At 50.5% G+C, this 20,147-nt stretch overlaps 1 protein-coding gene across 4 annotated transcripts in view; it reads right to left on the reverse strand.

Annotated features, from left to right (window-relative positions):
- ACKR3 (atypical chemokine receptor 3) overlaps positions 1 to 20,147 on the reverse strand; it is a 33,703-nt gene continuing 13,556 nt past the window's right edge. Inside the window, exons 3-4 of one of the 4 annotated variants that reach the window (XM_032693391.1) lie at positions 9,309 to 9,421; positions 1 to 1,895 (exon numbers count right to left, since the gene is read on the reverse strand). In XM_032693391.1, the coding sequence (XP_032549282.1) occupies positions 774 to 1,868 (1,095 nt within the window). In that variant the 5' untranslated portion in view covers positions 1,869 to 1,895; positions 9,309 to 9,421 and the 3' untranslated portion in view covers positions 1 to 773. Of the gene's footprint in view, positions 1,896 to 2,719; positions 2,789 to 6,135; positions 6,212 to 9,308; positions 9,422 to 13,624; positions 13,849 to 20,147 lie in introns of those variants that run through there. The other 3 variants (XM_032693390.1, XM_032693392.1, XR_004358048.1) reach the window with 3 other exon arrangements.

Below are 20,147 nucleotides of genomic sequence, written 5' to 3' on the forward strand. Positions count from 1 at the left end.
TCAGCAGTAAGATCATTCATTCTGTGCAGAAGGACACAGCTTGGTGAAGCAGGGGCACAGGAGTTAATGACTCTGACAATACTGTTAATTTTAACATGATGGCAGCTATATTACACTACATACATTTCATGCTCCAGACATGTGGGTATGATACCACGTAAAGCTACGGTCGATAAAGTGTGTCAGCCAGGGAGGATGCACCTAAGAGACCATTTCCACTCTGGTTATCAGCATCCTCTTGAAACCAAACGGCAATCTAACACTCAGACTACAGCACTCTGGATACACTCATCAGCAATATACTTCAAATACATGATAAAAATATATTTAACTTTCAAATACAATTGTATAAGGTACACCAAGAGCCAGAAAATAAAGTCTCGAGCTTTTAAATACAACACACTATATATAAAAACACATACAGGGAGACAAGAGGGAATCTACACGTGGAAGGAAAAGCTTATCCTGGAAATGTGTGTTATTTGTGGTACACAATGGCTTTGTCTGCTAGGAAGTCATTTCCATTTGCATAGCGTTGTTGAGAAGTCCAGACTGGGCTAGGAGGAGGAAAGGTTTCAGTTTTGGTACCACTTCCACTTTGTAACTGATTCTACTCTTAAATTACACTTTGCTCTCTCTTTTGTAGGCTGGAATTCATGCCCCGTTCATAACAAGCACATGGGAAGGAGGGAGTTAAAAAATAAACAACAAACCACAACACACAAGGAAACACCAGGTCAGAGAGTCAGGGAGGTTTCTTCATGGGGCTGCAGTCATTTGGCATTTTGCTCCAGAGCAGAGTATTCTGCTTCCGACACCCTGGAAGCGTCGATGAGCTTAGTGAGACCTGTTTTGGCAGAGTACTTGAAAATAAAGGCTTTCATGAGCTCGTATCGGTAGTTGCGGTTGATGAAGCTGTACAGGATGGGGTTGACGCAGCAATGGACTAGAGAGAAACACTGAGTGATGTGGAGAGTGGCGTACAGGAAGTTCTCCATGTGACAGCTGAAGGGGATGAAATGAAGGCTGTAGAAGATGTCAAGCAGGACAGCCACGTGGTAGGGCAGCCAGCAGACGAGAAACACCACCACGTAGGAGAAGATGATCTTCCCGTTGCTCTTCCGCTCTTGGTCACTGGAGGCAGAGATGGTCTTGGCAAGGAGGAAATAAAAGACAGCAATGATGGGAAAGGGGATAAGGAATCCCAGCACGACAGAGATGAGCTCCATGCCAATCAGCCACTCTTTGAAGCTCTCCTCCGGATAGACGGGGCGGCAGTAGGTTTCATTGCTGGAAGAGACCGTCTTGAGGTAATAGGTGTCTGGGAGGGATGCGGAGAAGGCCAGGAGCCACACCAGGATGCAGATGCAGCGACGGATTATCTTCTTCTTGCGATTGCTGGAGTTGGTGAAATAGGCCACAGACAGGTAGCGGTCCACACTCATGCAAGCCAGGAAGAAGATGCTGCTGTACAAGTTGATGGAAAATATAAGGTGAGTTATCTTGCACGTGATTTCCCCCATGTGCCACTGGTTATGCTGGACGAGGGAGACGACCCACACAGGGAGGGTGATGACGACGCACAGATCGGCGATGGCCAAATTGAAGATGTAGAGGTGGGTTTCATAGCCAGTCATTTTGGCTTGGAGGTTGACCCACACCACAACCGAGTTGGCCACCAGCCCTATGACAAAGATGAAAATGTAGAAGAAGGACAGGGTGTAGAGCAGGGCGCTTTTGTTGAGCGTGCCAGGGCATGTTGTCGCATCCACCGTGATGCAGTCGCCGTTGCTGCACGTCCAGTTGATCTCCGTCAGGTTGGCTGTTTCCAGGAAATCAAGGATGGATGTCAAATCAAGCGCGCTCATGTTCGCTCAGTTTGGAGTTCGAGTGACCTACAGGCCAGACAGGATTGAAAGAAATCACATAAGTTAAGAGGTATTTCTGCCGCCATTTCGTACCGCAAAGCACGCGCAGGACGGACCATTTCAGTAACATCCTACTCTTGTCCAGTAAAGAGCTCTGTGGAGCAAAACAACCAAGACACTTCACAAAACTCATCCGGGTTGACCGAAGAGGAACAGTGCTATTTTTTTTTTTTTTTGGTGTCTTTTTCTTTCTTTTTTCCTTTTCTTGCAGCTCACATCTGACATCATCAGGTTGGCTATGGTCCCCGGGTGTGAAATCCGCAAAGTACACCGTGGCCAAATAAATGTCAGGCGACTAAATCTGTCTTCTGCAGCATAAATGATGATACTATCGCTTTCAGCAGGGGAATCTTTAAGCCATTTTATCTGCACTCCCTCAAGCGTAGTAGAATTGATCTGGCTGATACACGGTACCATAAAACATTTACCACAGGCTCTGGGCAGCATCTTGTCAAGCCCAGCTCCAGCCGCATTAAGACGAAATGGCAAACTAAGGGGCTTTGTATCTCTATCCAATTTTAAATTTAAATTCTGCTCCATCCTCCCCCCTTCTCTTGAGTTCTATTTTACCAAGTATCCCCTGCATTTAATGATTATTACGTAGCTTTGAGAAAAGAAAAAAAAGTCAGAACTTGACTGCTGAGTAGATCTGCTGGGTTTAAGTTTTCTTTTTAAAAGAGTGCTTTGATTTAAAGACACTCCCCCATCACAGTTGGCTCCACAACTGCCTCTTCCCCACCCTTTTGCTTTTCTACATCTACTTTCCTTGCCTTTTTTGCGCTTTCTTCTACCTGCAGTGGAAAGCAAGAGGTTCCTTGTTAACTTACTCACCAGCAGAAGGAAGGGACCCAGCAGACTCTCATGGTTTAGGCAAAATCTAAAGCAGGGCTCCTAATTGCTCTTGTGCTTTTGGAGCAGCTTAAAAAATGCTGTCCCTGCCACTGGGACCCTCCCACCTCACAGGGCCCGTGACCACCATGCTCCAGTCAAGCAAGCTTTGGAGTGCCCTGTCTGCAGGCTCTGGCTTGGAGCACACCGAAGTAAAGATGGAGAGGTGGGTTTACAAAGGATGGATCCCACCTTGATCCCTCATGGCTTCACTTGAGGTGGAGGATCAGGTCAGCCAGCGCACCCACAGCCTCCACCATGGACGCTTCCAGCATCCCAAACAATGGTCACCTTGCTCTTCCTGCACCCGCAGCCCCAGCAAGGTGAGGTACCCACTGATGCTGCCCCAGCATGACCGAGGGGCCAGAGAGCAACAGGGATCTCTGAACATCCGTGATCCCACCACACCACCTCCTGGTGGGGCTTACAGGAGCATGGAGGGGAGAGCGAGCAGGGAAGATCTGGGACAGGCTCCCTCTTCTTGTTCCCTCTCCCAGAAAAGGGATGTTGGTTGACACAGCACCTCTCGCTCCTCCATCTGCATAATTGGCTCTTCCCAAAGGTCCCGCCCTCCCTGCCTGCCAGGGATACAGGCTAGGAAGAGAAGAGAGATAAGGGGGGAGATAGGACTCGAGGCACTATTGTCCCAGCAGAGGGGAAGCCGGTGGCACTAACAATGAGGGGGGCCGTGCACACATTCAAGGGAGATCAAATCTCTCCACAAACAGGCCCAAATCGGCCCCACGAGGAGACCTTTCCTATGGCTTTCATCCTACTGGCCTGATGAAAGACAGAGCTGAGATTCAAACCAAATTAAACACGGATTTTGCTAAAACACTGGTTAAAGAGGGAGCTGCAACAGTGGTAGCCCTCTGTGCTGGGACAGACGATCCTCCTGCTCCACCTCAGGAAAGCAGAGAACCATTTAACCCATGCTTATGCAGGGCAGAAGAGCTGATACTCCCCCCCAAGAGACACAGGCCCCCCTCAAGCTGCCTGTACCATCCTTTTGGTACAGGCAGCTGGGATGTGCACAGCCCAGGCACAGCTCCCCTGGATACTTGCTTCATCCCAGGGCTGCCAGTGGGAAAGAGGAATGGGTCTCCTGCCAGACCTCACCCAGGGTCCCACCGCTACCACTGTGTCCCCAGCACAAATCCTTTCCAAGCCTCCCACACACAGGGAGAAGCAGCACCATCCTCAAGTCCCCGTATCTCAAAACCCTGCAGCAACTAAAGGAAACTCCCTAAAAGCCAGAAAACTCCAAGTTTCATGGCACAGATCACCAGTTCCTGCTGGTATTTGGGAGCAGCAAAGCAAGCAGAGCAGGAGGAACACCGAGCTACCCCCATAACACCCCACAGAAGTAGCACAGATGGGCCTGAACTTATTCTGGGAAGGTACACGGTCCAACAAGGGGAGCAGGCTCATTCCACATCTCAGGACCACAGCTCAAAAAAACCTCCAGATAGGGCTGTGACCCTCCACTGCCAAGCCTCCAGCACATCCCTCATGGAGAAAAAACTCAGACTTGGCTGTGGGGTGTCAGATTCTGACAGAGAGGCACCAACAGGGCAGCAGAAAGCCCCTGAAGCCAGGGCTTACATCACGCTGGGGACACCACGGCCACCAGCGAAGGAGAGGGAGCACCACCAGCCCAGCTGCTCACTCAGAGCCACGCTGGGGACCCCACCAAACACAAACGATGTTCAGCCCAAACCCCAGCCTGTCTCCTGTCCAAGAGTAGGGCTGCTGCACGCACGTGCATCCATCTGTCTGTGCATCCATCTGTCCAGGGCCGCCCGCGCTTCCCATCCCCAGTGCGGCCATAAAAACCCGACACCGCCCGGCCTCCCGGGCTCCGAGCCCTGCTGGGCAGGAGGCTCTACCCTGAGATTACAGCCCTACCAGCGGGGCTGTAGTCTGGGATTAGCTGCTGTAACCCGAGCTCTGACTCCCCCCCGGATTAGCTGGGAGGTGTAGGGGGGAACCCACTAGACAAATTCAATAAAGCCACTCTGTGCTCCTAAAAAAATACCTTCAGCGCTCTCTACAGACAGCACAGTATCGGAAAAGCTGGTGAAGGCAGCTGGGGCTGCATTTTCTGTCCACAGCACTGCAAAGCTCTTGCAGGCCATCAACCCTTCACCCGGCAGGCATGAGTGCTCTGTCCAGCCACTGGAGCTGGCAGGAGTTATGACACGAAGGAAAGGAGACACACATGAAATCCTGCTCCAGACACCCAGAGCTGCCCTGGGACAGCACACTCCACATCCCACCTCCTGCACAGGACTTGCTGCAGGCTGGGAAAAAGAAACAGGCGTGAGCATCCCTGCCCAAGAGGGCAGCCCAGCACTGTGTGGCAGTGTCCAAGCCCTCAACAATTTAGGGAACTTCTCAGCACCCCGTCTGCCACCCAGAGTATCCCACAGCCCGGTCCTGCCTGCACTCAGACCTGCCTCCCAGCTGCTCAGGAGTGCAGGCAAACCCAGGAACAGTCGGGATGGCTGGGCGGGTTGCCACCCACACACCTTCACCATACCCACGTCAAAGGACCAGCCTGGCTCTCCAGCATGGGCAGCACAGCCCCTTCTCCAGGCTGCGTGGCCTCCACAAAAGGACACCCAATGCCCTCCAGGGGCTATGCAAGACTGAGCCCAACACATTAAAACTCTTCTGCAGTTCCGAGCTGGAAAAACAAACACTAACGGTGGGGGAAAGCAGCGTCCGATGGAGCTGCGGGGTCACACCTGGGCACCCGGGGGCACCCAGCGGGGAGCGGTGCTCCTGCCGGTCCCCCGGACCCTCCCGCCACGGGGAACGCAGGTGGGGAGCGGGAAGAGGAGGCTCCCGCCATGCAGTGCGACCCGGGGGATGCGGGACACAGCCGGGGGATGCGGGACACAGCCGGGGGGGGAGCGGGACACAGCCGGGGGGGTGCGGGACACAGCCGGGGGATGCGGGACACAGCCGGGGGATGCGGGACACAGCCGGGGGGGTGCGGGACACAGCCGGGGGGGTGCGGGACACAGCCGAGGGGTGCGGGACACAGCCGAGGGGGTGCGGGACACAGCCGAGGGGGTGCGGGACACAGCCGGGGGGGTGCGGGACACAGCCAGGGGGTGCGGGACACAGCCGAGGGGGTGCGGGACACAGCCGGGGAGGCTGCGGGGCTTGGACCGTGGGAGCGCGGCTGCGGCGGCCAGGACACCCGGGCCGGGCTGGGGACCAGCTGGGGACCAGGACACCCGCGGGGCGACCCCCCACCACCACCACCTCCCGCATCCCGTGCGGGGCTCGGCAGGGCCGCCCCTCTTACCTCCCGTGCCGGAGGAGCGCTGGCCCAGCGACTGAGCGCGGCACCCGCGCCCACCCTTTATGGCCGCACCGAGGGGACCGCCCACGGGGGCGGCTCCGCCGGCACGGAACACACCCGGCACGGCTCCGAACACACCCGGCACGGCTCCGAACACAGCCGGGCCCGGCTCCGAACACACCCGGCACGGCTCCGAACACACCCGGCCCGGCTCGGAACACACCCGGCACGGAACACACCCGGCACGGAACACACCCGGCACGGCTCGGAACACACCCGGCACGGCTCCGAACACACCCGGCACGGCTCCGAACACAGCCGGGCCCGGCTCCGAACACACCCGGCACGGCTCCGAACACACCCGGCCCGGCTCGGAACACACCCGCACGGAACACACCCGGCACGGAACACACCCGCACGGCTCGGAACACACCCGCACGTGCTCCGAACACAGCCGGGCCCGCAGGGTCGCGGCACCGAGTGTGCGAGGGCTCCGGACGGAGCGAGGGGTGCGGACAGCGAGGGACGGGGGGAGAGAGAAGGCGAGGAGAAGAGGGGGAAAGAGAGAGAGGAAAGGAGAGAGGGAAGCGAGGAAAAAAAAAAGAAACAGAAGCCACGAAAAGAAAAGGAAAGAAAAGGGGGGGGGGGGGAAGAGAGAAAGACAGAGAGAGAAAGAGAGAGAAAGAGAGAGAAAGAGAGAGAAAGAGAGAGAAAGAGAGAGAAAGAGAGCGAGAAAGAGAGAGAAAGAGAGAGAAAGAGAGAGAAAAGAGAGAGAAAGAAGAGAGTAAAGAGAGAGAGAGAAAAGAGAGAGAAAGAAGAGAGAAAAGAGAGAGAAAGAGAGAGAAAGAGAGAGAGAAAGAGAGAGAAAGAGAGAGAAAGAGAGAGAGAAAAAGAAAGAGAGAGAAAGAGAAAGAGAGAGAAAGAGAAAGAGAGAGAAAGAAAGAGAGAGAGAGAGAGAAAGAGAGAGAGAGAGAGAGAAAGAGAGAAAGAGAGAGAGAGAGAGAGAAGAGAGAGAGAGAGAGAAGAGAGAGAAAGAGAGAGAAAGAGAGAGAGAGAGAAAGAGAAGAGAGAGAGAGAAAGAGAGAGAAAGAGAGAGAGAGAAAGAAAGAGAGAAAGAAAGAGAAAAAGAGAAGAGAAAAAGAGAAAGAAAGAGAAAAAGAGAAAGAAAGAGAAGAGAGAGAAAGGAGTGGCGAAATACTGAGGAAAAAGGGGGGAAGGGGAAAAGATGATGGAAGAGAGGAGGGCAGAAAAGGTAGAAAAGGAAGAAGAGGAGAAAAGAAAGAAGGGGAGAAAAGGGGTGGGAGGGGAGAGAAGGGGAGGAAAAGAACCCCAGAGTTAAAAAGGGGGAAGATGAATGAAGAGAGAAGGGGAGAAAAGAAGGAGGAAAAGAAAATAGAGGAAAGGGTGAGAGGAAAAAAAAAGTGAAAAAGCTGAGAAAAAGAGAAGGACAGAGTGGAGAGAAAATATATAAGAGAAAAAAAAAAAAGAAAAGCAGGTTTCTGGTTTGATTTGTTTTCCCCTTGCCACTGTAAATACTGAGCAGACCAGGCAAGGGGAGGCAGCAGATCCTCACCTCTGCTCCCTCCCCAAAGGCAAGAAAAACTAATGCCAAGGAAAACTAATGCCAAGGAAAAGTGACAAGAGGCCAGAGAGTCACTGACTAAAACTGAAAATCCCTTCCTTCACACTGCTGCTGAGCACAGGGGAGGCAGGGGGGTAACACAGCCCATGGGAGGGAAGGGGGTTGGTCTGTCTGTCCTTCATCCCAGAGAAGATGCTGGGATTAGAGGACTATCAACCTGCCGACCTGCTGATTCCTGGATCTGCACGTCCCTCCAGGCTGCTCTGAAAACACCAGGTGACCTGGAGCAGGGTCACCCTGCCCAAACCCTGCTGCTGGAGCCCACACCAACATGTAGAGTTCCCAGAGCCTAAATCACCTTGGCACTGCTGAGCCACTGCCCAGCCAGGGGATACAGCTTAGCTAACACGTTTCAACCACTGCTTTTTGGAAGATATAGGGCTAAATTTTAGCCCTTGCAACCTGGGGGCTTCAACACCCCCAGAAAGCGTGTATTTTGTTTCCCCAAAAATGCTTAATCCTATTTCCCCAGGCAACAAACAGGACAAGGGGAAAGGCTTCAAACTGAAAGAGAGTAGGTTTAAATTAGATATTAGAAAATAATCCTTCTCTGTCAGGGTGGGGAGGCCCTGGCACAGGGTGCCCAGAGAAGCTGTGGCTGCCCCATCCCCGGAAGTGTCCAAGGCCAAGTTAGATGGGGCTTGGAGCAACCTGGGCAGCAAACCAGATGATCTTTGAAGTCCCTTCCAACCCAAACCATCCTATGATTAAACCTGCTGAAAAACGTGTGCTTAAAAAGAGAACACGTTTTCCCACAGAAATGCCCAGCACAAGCTATCAAGCTTAAACCAAGTCAGGAATGCAGCAAAACAAGACATTTTACTCTGTGGTGGAAGAGACCCATGTAAAAAGAGTGAGGGTGCAGGTTAAAAGGACTCCCAGCTGCAAGCAGAGCAGTCTTAATTCTGGGAGAAAAAAGACATTGATATTTTAAATGTACTCTGTTTCTCAGCTCACAATTCCTTAATTCTGCCCCCATCAAAGAACAGAATCAAATACATCGCATTTACACTTGCAGAAGTGACAGCACAATCAGCTTCAGCTTTTCTGCCAGGAAAGAGAAGATTAAGCTGTAGCTATTGCACTCCTGCAGCTCCAAGCATGCCTGGTGCTCCTCCCAGCTCAGTCCCACGCATCCCCAGAGACCCCCGAGAGCTCCCAGCTGGCACCGCACTGGGGTGTCCTGGGGAGCCCGTGGCACAGAGACATGCTGAGGAGAGGCCTGAGCTGGTGGGCCTTTGGTGGTGCCTCTGTCCCCACCGAGATCTGGGCTGCCACAGGCTCTAAGTGCCACCCTGCAGCACGGCCACAGAAGCCACCAGGACCATCCCATCCTCTGGCTCACACACTGCCGGGGGTTTGGGTGCCAGGGAACGAGGAGAACAGAGGGACAAGTCTCCCACCATTTCATAATGGAGAGAGTGTGATGTAAGGTACCTCATCTCCCTTCCTGACCCCCATTCTCCTTCCTCCAAACTTCACAGCTGTCAGTGAGCAAAGCGTTTCAGCATCTGCTCAAATTCCGAGCGCTCACCCAAGTCCATGGATTTGGTGGGATTGAAGCACGATGAGTTCAGACAACGACAGGATTAGGTTTAAAAATAAGCATTGTACCGAAGCACTTGGCTAAATCAGGCTCTGAAAATCCTAGGGAAAAAAAAAATAAATAAAGTTACTCCAGCAGAACTCCAGTCAGTCAGCCAAAAAAGCAAGTGGAGTAGTTTCTCCTTAGCTGGTGTGCCAGAAAATAACACCAAGTAGTCCAACGTCTTCCACAGCTCTCTAAAAATACCAGCCAGCACCTGCAACCACAAAGCTGCTGGGTGTCCAGGAGTCACTGGCAACCTTTCCTCACCTGCATTTTGCCAAGGGCAGAGCCCTCGCTGTCCTCTCTGGGTTCCTCCCTTCAGCAGTCTTTTCATGGGGAGCACGTTCCTCACACAGGACAGCCAGGGCCCGTTCCCTTTCCATTGTGACAGGCAGATTTTGCTCGGTGTTCAGCCATGACAAACCTGTATGATACAAAACCACCTCCCCAGAACAGAGCAAGCAGAGCTGGGCACCCCAGATAAGATCAGCAGAGGGCCTTGCCATGATTAATTGGGATCTGCTGCCAACCCAAGCAGGTGTCCCCAAAGATGTGACTGCAGACAGTCCTGTAGCCAACAACTCTTGTAGATGCAGCTGTCCAGGTGATCCATCACTCACTGGAATAGGAGAGCCAGGGCTGTTCAGCCTGGAGAAAAAAAGGCTCCAGGGAGACCTTAGAGTCCCTTCCAGTGCCTAAAGGGCCTGGAGTGCTAGGACAAGGAGGAATGGCTTCAAACTGCCAGAGGGCAGGGTTAGATGGGATATTGGGAAGGAAATTTTTCCTGTGGGGGTGGGGAGGCCCTGGCAGAGGTTGCCCAGAGAAGCTGTGGCTGCCCCATCCCTGGAAGTGTCCAAGGCCAGGTTGGACAGGGCTCAGAGCAACCTGGGCTAGTGGAAGGTGTCCCTGCCCATGGCAGGACATGGAACAAGACGGTCTGTAAGGGCCCTTCCAACCCAACCCTTTTAATGATTCAGGAAATGGGGAAAGCAAAGTTCTGCAGCTTTCACCTGCTACACAGGAGTCTGTGTCAACATGATGGGGAGGGACTGGCGGCCTTCACAAGGCACCAGTGAACCTAATTATGTTCACAAACCTCATTAGGTTTGTCTTGAGGTCTTTCCACAACAAGGTTCTGCTTTCCCCAGACCATGGGGGGCCCTGCATAAGGTCAAGGCTCCACTGTGCTCAGCACTGCAGATAAACACACCTAAGAGTGAGCTCTGACGCTCAGAGATAGGTGCAGCAGGAGAGCAGGCACCGAGTGCTGGGCAAAACACAGCACTGAAAGCCAGATCATTATTTAATGCTTTGTTTTACATTCATATTTTGTTTAACGGCCTGAACTACAGCAATATATTCTTTTATGCTCCAAAGGCAAAAATTTTTACTAATGGGGGGGAGACAAAAAAAAAAAATCAGTAATTTCTCACAATCTCCACAGCTTCTCCGTGTTGACATTGGGAATGCAGGCTGAAAGCATCCTCATTTTCTCTTAAGGCTTCCCTTTCCAGCTGGGAGGCAGATGGAAGTTGACACCCAGCCCTGCCTACTCAACTCAACAGAGAGTTTAAAAAATAAAAAAATGCAAGTTGGCAGCTTCGAGTGCTGAAAGACATGGGTTTTGGGGGGTGAGAGAGAAAGCCAATAAGGCAAAGTGCCATATGTGTTGGGTGGGGGAGCTTTTCGATCACACAGCAAATATCCAAACGGGACAAAGGGAGAGGTTTCCCCATCGCACGGGAGAGGGTTTGCGTGCAGCAGCAGCACCGCGCTCACGCAGACAACGCTCCAGCCAGGAGTGCAAACACCCACATCGCCTGACAGAGCCAGGGAGAGCCCTGGAGGAAATCAGGCTGTGATCCATGAAGTGTACAAAGGTAAAAAAGAGCTTCCTGCAGTCCTGCGCCAGTGGGCTGCTGCATGAAAACACAGCACTGCTTCCTCCCTCTTTCGAGACATCTCGTTCTCTGTCCTCTCCCAGTCACATTCCTCACCATATCGGTTGGATGATGGATGGAGGAACAAGCCACCACGCTAACAAAAGGAATAAATAGATGACTGCATCAGGAGTCACCTCTGAAATCACAGCAGAAGGGAAACGAGCAGCAAGTTTCCAGCAGGCAGCGACTGCGGTACTGCCCAGCTCCACTTCCCCTGCCAACGGAGAACAATCGAGTCATTTAGTGCCAAACCATGCCTAGAGCAGTGTCAGCAGCCATCAGGAAAGCCACAGGGCTGGTGTCCTGTCCAGCTCCGGCCCATCCGCTTTGGAAGAGATGCACGCTGAGGAAAGCAAGGGAAGAGAGCAGGGAGAAGCAGCCTCCCCATCATTGCACTTGAAGCAGCACAGGGAAGGGACCTGTGCTCGTAGGCTGCTTCACCAGTGTCCTCCTCTGAGCAAGGACGGAGCGAGCCAGAGGTTCCCCAAACTGAAGGAAGGGGGTGGGAAAGCCAGTGCTAGGGAAACTGAGGCAGAAAGAAGCTGACCTCTTAAAAGTGGAGTAAAAAAGAAGAGAAGTGCAGGGAGAGGCTGCCAGGGTAATCATGACCCATCCTAGGATAAGGCTCCTGCTTCCCCTAGCCCAGCCTAAATCACTAACCAAACAATCAAAGAGAAATCACAGTACAGGACTTCCCCTCCTCCTCCTCCATACCACCCAGGTTTGTGAGATATGATATTTTTACTGCAGAAAGCCCCTCAGGGGGCTGGTTTCCATCTACACTGCAGCTCCAAAGCTGCATTTTCACCTTCTCCACCACAACAATAAGGACCAAAGTGAAGGGGAAGATTTTCGGGCTCCAGCACCTGTGGTTTGAGGCAGCACACGCTGAAAGCCCTGCCGGGAGAGATCCGTGTGTTCCAGCACTGCCCAACCCCGGGGCCGTCAGCACTCGCCTGCCGACAAGTGACGGTGAACAGCCCTGATTCAGGGAGACAACACAAAGCACACCGAGCTTCACATGGCCTCTGACAGCTGGGCCACCCAGCATTTTAACCATTCTCTGGCTTTTTCCACCCAAAGACAGAATCACAGAATTACGGAGGTTGGAAAAGACCTCCAAGACCATCGAGTCCAACCTGTGCCCGATCCCCACCTTGTCATCCAGCTCAGAGCCCTGAGTGCCACGTCCAGTCGTTCCTTGGACACCTCCAGGGGTGGAGGGGGGACACAACAGCAGAAGAGTGTAAGATCTTGTCCACCTGCATGGTAGGGCATTTTCTGTCAATCCCAGTAAGCTTTCCCAAAGCCAAGCAACCCAGTAGGATCCCCGAGGAGAGGGTGGCAGAGCATTCGATTTACTATTTTCAATGTGATGAGAGCTTTCAGAGAAAGCAATTGTGGTGCAATTAGGAATATTACCCCTGTTTTAATAACTGCTGGAGATGGCTCTCTCTCCTTCACAGTTCATTTCCCTCTTACCCTTTCCACTAAATAAAGGTGTTACCTATGGATGTTATTTGCTGCTTCATAATTGGCATTACTGCCCTTTATTAGAGGACGTGCTGGAGTGTGACCATGAGGAGGATGAAACCAAACCCTGAGCCAGAATCCTGCCTGGAGCAGCCAAGCACAGCACAGTCTCAAACTAGCAGGGCAACATTAACGTGGCAAGGGCAGGTTTTGACAGAAGCCATGCTATGGCAGGAAAACCTGCATTGGTGACAAGTGGCGCACCAGGGACAGGGAGGAAAGAAAGGAGTTGGAATTAGGGTGATGGGATCCCCCCTACCTTCCCTTGCTTCCATGGGAAAGAGTCCTGCTAGGTGTAAAATGACTGAATATTAGGGGCCGGTAAGAAATAAAAAATTCATTAAATCATAAATCTTTTGGAAAGGGGATCTACTGGGGAGATTATATTCACTTTTCATGGACATATTAATTCAACGGTGGCATATCATATTGTTCTCTGTGGGGGAAAAAGGCATATTGTTTTAAAGTATGATGTTTAGAGCAGTCCTTTAGGAAGGAAAATAAATATAATCTTGGCAAGGAAAACCGACTGCATGAGCACCGAGGAAGGGACATTAAACACAGGGCCCAAGTTCCAGCTGCTGACAGTCAGCAGAGCTGGACTGGAGTTCCTGGAGCTAAGCCTGAGCATGGGAGCTGAGAATGACAGTCACCCCCATTTAGCAGCAACTCCTTGAAAATGTTAAGTAAATAAAGTCAAAGTGTGGGACTGGTCTCATGACCCCCTTCCACACATATTGGTCCCACTCCATCTTTGGCTTCCCACCTCTCTCCTGACCCCACAAATGTTGTGTTCCTTTGAAACAGGCACATGCCTCCTCCCTTTGTCCCTCCGTACCTGTAACAGGGTGGTCAGCACAGCCCCACGTGGGACGTAGGTTTGAACTCCTCTAGCTTGGCTCCGAGCACGGAGGGCACTGGGATGAGACTCCTGCCCACATTCTCCAGACACTCACCCTAAGCACAGGTCCCTGAGGAGCCCTGCTGTCTCCTGTTCCCTCAGGAGGAACCTGTGGATCGTGACAAAAACTCTCACAACAGCTACAGGAAGGGGTTCAGCAAACATAACTTACTGTACAGTAACTGCTCGTGTCCTTGTCCTTCCTCTGTGGTAACTCACAATCCAAAGTATTTTATTCCAGTGGAACAAGGGGAAAAATCAGTTTAAGGTTTCTGCACAAGATAACAGCGACCGCTGAGCAGCTCCTGGGCCCTAAAACAATTCATGCCCCTTTGACCACATCACCCTCTCAGCCAGCTCAGGCACAGATAACCCACTTGACCCATCAGAAAAGATGGGATTTGCTTATCACGCCAACTGCATTGTCCCCGTGCAAACTCCTGTGGACTTCCCGCTTCCCTCCTTCCCTCTGCCCAGCTATGTCGCTGACAGCTTCCCCAACATCCCAACGAGGTGTGAAATTTGGGGCATCACAGAACTGCACACGGGGCTGTTCCCAGGGAATTAAATGTCTAGATAAAATGAAAAAGGGCTGATAAAACATTAACCACGAACAGCCCAAACAACAAAGTCAGCGCACGCACCCCACAGACTCTTAATGCAACACTAAGCCAGCTGTACCTTAGTATTTGCCATGTGTATCCAATACCTGTTTGAGATGAAAAGCACTAAAAAGGCTGCATTTTTTTTCCATACCTGGGCCAGGTTCCCAGCCGAAACAAACAGTTTATACCAGCCAAACACTTGGACACTTAATTTCTGTGGAGTTGCTGGGGAGTTTAACACTGGATTGATATTCAAGGCACACTGGCAGCAGCTCATAGCCCAATGCTGTAGGAAGGCAGAGAGGTCTTAGACTACTCATATAATCCAATGTGAGCAGAAGAAGGAGGCAGTCTGAGCTTTAGCTTTTGCCCAGGGCCCCTGGAAAGCTAATTCTATCTGATTACGCCACTTCTTTTCTTTTTTTTTTTTCCACAAAAGAAATAAACAGTCTATTGTACCAAACATAAGGCTGCCTTCTTTTGAAGAAAGATTTATCATCCAGGATAAATCCATGAGTTCATTCCATTTTAGCCACAAGTCCTCAAAGCTGTTTTTCACTTCACAATGCAGTATCAGTCGGCCCTGCCTCTGTGCCAGGCAGTCCCCAAAAGAGATCACACTTTTCCTTAAAATAAAAATAATTAAAAAAATGCACACCATCTCATCAGTTGCTTAAAGCCTGCATAGCAAATTCCACGCAGGCGTGTTAGAGCCATGCAAACACATCCATAAGGAGCTGGGACTGGTCCCCCTTCAGACCACAAACACCAGGAATGCGACGGGAGCAACCTGGTCTAGTGGAAGATGTCCCTGCCTGGGGAAGGGGGGTGGAGTGAGATGAGCTTTACTGTCCTTTCCAACCCAAACCATTCCATGGTTTTATGGCACGATGTTGCTCGTGAAGAGGAGTGACTGATGGGTGACAAAATCTGCTGTGAGTTGCCCCAGGAGAGGACTCAGCTCTGAAACAAGAAGGATTGCTCGGTGCCTCCCCTGCACCAACAGGGGCTCTGTTGTACTGAGCCCGAACCTTGAACTCGTTACAATGTCACTCTGTCTTTGGATCCCGTATCCTGTCGGGGAATCTTCTGGGAACGTATTTTGGTTCAGACTTGGGTCAAGGAGAGCTGACTTGACCTGAAAATAAATCCAGGCGATCTCGAGCTGAAGAGCTATTGACTACTGTTTGCAATACAATAAAGTGAGCAGATCAAACTCGGCTGAAAGCCAGGGTTAACATAAATCCAAGTAGAAAGGGGAACAAGAAAATTCATTCACCACCATGACAAAGGGGACATTTTTTTGCATTGGCAGTATTCAGAGCAGGGACTGAAAGCACTTCCCAGGCAGCAATTTCAGTGTCCCATACGGTGTGTGCTGTTCAGCTGTGCTGAGATCTCCGCCACACTGGCAGGAGGATAAGAGGGGTGTGACTGTGTGTGTGTGAAAAAAGGGGTGGCGGGTTCTTCTTTTTTTTTTTTTTTTTACCATTTTTAACATCACGAGCAGGAGTTCCTCTGCTCAGGCACAGGGCAGCTTTTGTGAGAGGTATTTTATATGGATCCCCAAGGAAAGGTCTCAGTGGCCAGGCTCTGAGCACTCCTGTGTGCACACGTGAGCAATAACTCCTGGCAACTCTTGGTTTATGCTCCAGGAGAAATGCTGGTTGTACTCGCTGCGGCTCCAGGATGAAATCTTCTCCTGGCTCATGCTAAGGGGAGTTGTACCACTACCTTCCCTGAAGTTAGCCTTTCTCCTCTGCTAGGAGCTTTTATAACGCTTCTTGGATAAAGCGAGTTTTAATCCAGCTGATACTTCCCGGGTCTGTAGTGCAGGTAGGTCCCTGCCCATGCTGCAATACATCCTCAGAAAAAAGGGGACAATCTCCCCCAACTCTCCTCCTCCTCAGATCCAGAAGCAGCAGCTTGACTCACCAGCCTCTGCCCATAACACCGATCTCACTCAGTAAATTTTGCAGCTTCTGGCTGTCCAGCAAAGACTCAGAAGGATCCTCTGTCCACCCAGTAATTTGGAAATTTTACCAAAGTCACAACTTTAGCAGCAAAGCTGTCCTACAAGGGTCTGACACAGGCATCCTCCAGAACAAGCTGCAGATAACAAGAAGACCTACTATCTTTTGACATCACCTTTTTATTTATGCCCATTCTCAGTATCCTCAGAGTTCTCCTCAGCATGAGCTTGCGCATGATCCCAGCCTAGAGCAGCTGGTTCATCTCAGAGGAAATATTAAATGTAGTGTAGTCCTTCTGCTGGCATTCATTACCCATTCCATTTTACAAAAGGGGTCTGGTCAAATCCCTCTAGTCTTCCCAGACAAGATGGGCCAGGGTAGCTGCTTTCAGGAGATGAAGGCAGCCTCTGTGGGAACACGAGTGCCACATTCCTCATCTGAGTGCAACTATTTCTAAACACAGCTCAGGGAAAGCTGCATATTTATTTTTTCTATTGCATTAAAACCCATTTTATTAACCAACTTGTACTTTAATGTAGATGATGCCTTTGTTTATAGAATAAATTATGCTGTTCCTTCCCATCTCCCACTGTGATTGCATGATTCCTGGTCAGATTGTATAATGTTTGATCTAAGAATGTATAAACTCCACTAAACAAAGCTGCAATAGAAAGCTGAATAACAAGTCAAGCTCCAACCTCTCTCCGGGAAAAAAAAGGTGAGTTTGACAAAGTAACATGCTGAGAGAGCCTGGGAATCTTTCCGATGAAACAAAGTATTTTAAGAGGGTCTCAATATTCAAACTCAGCATTTCAGATCTGCACCCTTTAAAGCTGACAGGAACTTCACCTCTGACTGAATCAAAATCTTCACAAAGTGGGATTTCTTTTACAACTGTGTGAAAATTAACACTTTCGCTTGCAATTCGCAGCACCACAGCCCTGCTCATGTTTTTGCTCCAGAAACAAGTTGCACATGAATATTCACAGCCAAGGAATGCCAGTTCACAGAAACTTTCCAGTGCTGGGAAGTTCTTTACAGGACTCTCTCTCTTCCAGATCAGGAATGACAGAAAAAAGGCACAGAGCAGTCACCCCACAGTGACTGTGTAGGTGGCTGCCCAGTCACTTCTCACCTAACCTGCAGTGCAGCGAGGATTTGCTCTGCCAAGGCAAGTCTGTGGAATATACACATGGAAGCACAACTACTTTTGAATGGGCACATCTTCCCTTCACAAAAAACATCCATCATCACAGTAGCTGAGCGTCTCAACCCCTCTTTTCCCTGAGACATGTTTTCAGGACCACCTTAATGCTCCTTTTTTAAAAGTCATTTCTGCCTAGAACAGCAAGAAACACGAGGAAAACCAATCCTGGAGATTTTCTAGCACTCAGGAGAGGTCCCAGTGAGGAGGAAGACCTGCACAGTCTTTTAGCCATTACCTGCCCCTTCTTTGCTCAGGTATCAAGTGCATTGCAGTCACAGTATCTGAGCACAGCATGGCAGCTCACACCAATAAAACTAATTAGAAAAGAGGGAGAATCATTGGTTTTAATATCATAAGCTTGATGGAGAGGGAATTAAGCCTTTTTCTTAATGCAGCAAACAGTCTTCAACTTAAAGCTGTGACTATTTCAACTCTATCTCTCCTGACTGGTGTAATTAAGCCTGAAGCAGGACAAGAACAGCAAGGAAGGGAAGTCACTCAGGAGAAGGGGGTGGAAAAAACGCTGGTACTGCCTCATGAATAGTCACATTTCAAAGCACAGGAATGAACCCCAGCAAAGCAGTGGAAGCCAAAGTTATGAGCTCAGTTACCAACCAGACCCGGGGCAGAGACTCTGCCTAGAACTATAAAAATCCAAGTAAAATGTCATTCCTTGGTGGTGTTCCATCCTTAAGCCAGTCTGAAGTCATTTCCAGGATGTGATGGGTGGAGTTACGTTATGTGCTAGATAGCCAGAGGCCACCCTGCTCCTCCCTTTGCAGGAAGGATGTCCCATCCTCTCCTCCCTCTGCACGACCTTCCCTTTCCAGGGTCTTCTCCAGCACCTTTCAGCTGCACCAAGGCACAAAAGGAAAAGAAAGGAACTGTTTTCCAGTCATGATATTACTGGCACTGAGAAAAAAAGGACATTCCCTGAGGCTCCTTTCCACTCTCTAAACAGCCAAAAATTTGTTCTCCACCAGAATAGCTTTCAAATGAAAGGCCAGAAAGAAATGTGGAGCTGACATCAAAACTGTCAGTGTAAACTGGTGGAACCCTTGCTGACCTCAAGGAAACCAGGAGAGTGGGAAGCAGAGAACCACGCTCCTCTGAATTTAATATATTTATTTAAAAGTGGAGGCCAGGAAGGTGAACAAAAATAACGTTTGAAAGGAGAGAGGGGCTACTTACGGGATGGCAAGGCAAATTGTGTTTACAGGGTCATGGGATAAATGCAACATGCCTCATCTGAAACAAACTGAGAACCATTTAAGCACCTAAATTGAGACAAACACTTGAGCCATTTATTAAGTCTTGCTTGGGGTATTAGAGAAAATTCAGTTTTAAAAGCAAGTTGCAGATAGCTCTGGAACATGCCTTCTTGCTTTACAGAGCATCTTACAAGGATGAATCAGGTACTAAAGTTCTTGCCAGCAGTTATGTTGCTTGGTTGCCTTAAAAAGCAAACAAATAAACAAATAAAAAAAAAAAAACAACAATGCCTTATGATGCCTGATGGAAACTTCAGGCGAGTCCTGGAAAACTCCCCAGCCCACCAATAGAGCTGGTGGGGAGCGTTCCAACAGGCAGGCTTTGGATAGAAAGAAGGTTTTCTCACGAAAAAAAGTTGGGTTTCATGAAAATATTTCAGTTTTCCAGCAGGGCAAAAATTGAAGGAACGACATCTTAATTTTCAGGCAAGGTTAAGTCATCATTTGGTCTGGATCAGCTGCTACTCCCCACACCCTTCGTGAGTGAAGCTTTCTGCTGGAGCTCCACTAACACGATCCATCCAACCCTCTCCCAGGAGAGACATTGCTTTGTTGGCATCCCTCCTGTATCCTGAGAAACACAGTCCAGCCAGGGGAGAACGGAGGCAGCTGCTCCAGGCTCTTGCACAGAAACAGGAGGACTCAATCACGCTCTTCACATAAAGAAGAAAGAGATCCCCTTGGTTTTGCAGCCAAGCTGCAGTGATGAGTCGGGAGCTGATGTCAAGCCCGGCGGTGTAATCGGCACACACCCACAGCTGGCTCGGGGAGCAAGGCAGGGAAACGTGTGGATTATTGCACGGAGCCAGGGCTGGGAGCAGCAGGATTGCCACCAGGCCAGCTGCAACCTCTGCTGGTCGGGCTAAATCCTCTGCAGCCCCCAACAACCCATTAATGGCCAGATGGATGAAAGGGAGGGCAAAAGGCACTTCCAAGCTGTCTGCAAGATCTTCACCGAGCAGATAATTGTTCCAGGCAAGAGGCCCACACATCAGGGGTGACTGGGCTTCCAAAACAGAGGTTACACACGTTTTTGGGGCTTTCCAGGTTCATCAAGGCATTTTGGTCCATTCTTCAGGACTTGGGCATGAAGTGTTTATTAGCACAGACAAGTGGCTGGGTAGCAGGGACAGCTGGCCACAGTGGGGCAAACACCTGGTGCCCGTGACCAGGCGCTCCAGAACAACTTCTTGTGTGAGTGAGGACATGCCAGGAGGTCAGAAGCAAAACAAGAATGAATTTCGGGCAGTCCCTGGGACTCCTAATTGGTCTCACAAGCGTGCACAGTGTGTTTGCACAGAGCAAAAGGTACTGCTCGCTGCATTTGGGCTGTAACTATCAATAATCCTTTG

Source organism: Chiroxiphia lanceolata, chromosome 7 (assembly GCF_009829145.1).
Source record: "Chiroxiphia lanceolata isolate bChiLan1 chromosome 7, bChiLan1.pri, whole genome shotgun sequence".
In the NCBI taxonomy this organism is placed as follows: Eukaryota; Metazoa; Chordata; class Aves; order Passeriformes; family Pipridae; genus Chiroxiphia; species Chiroxiphia lanceolata.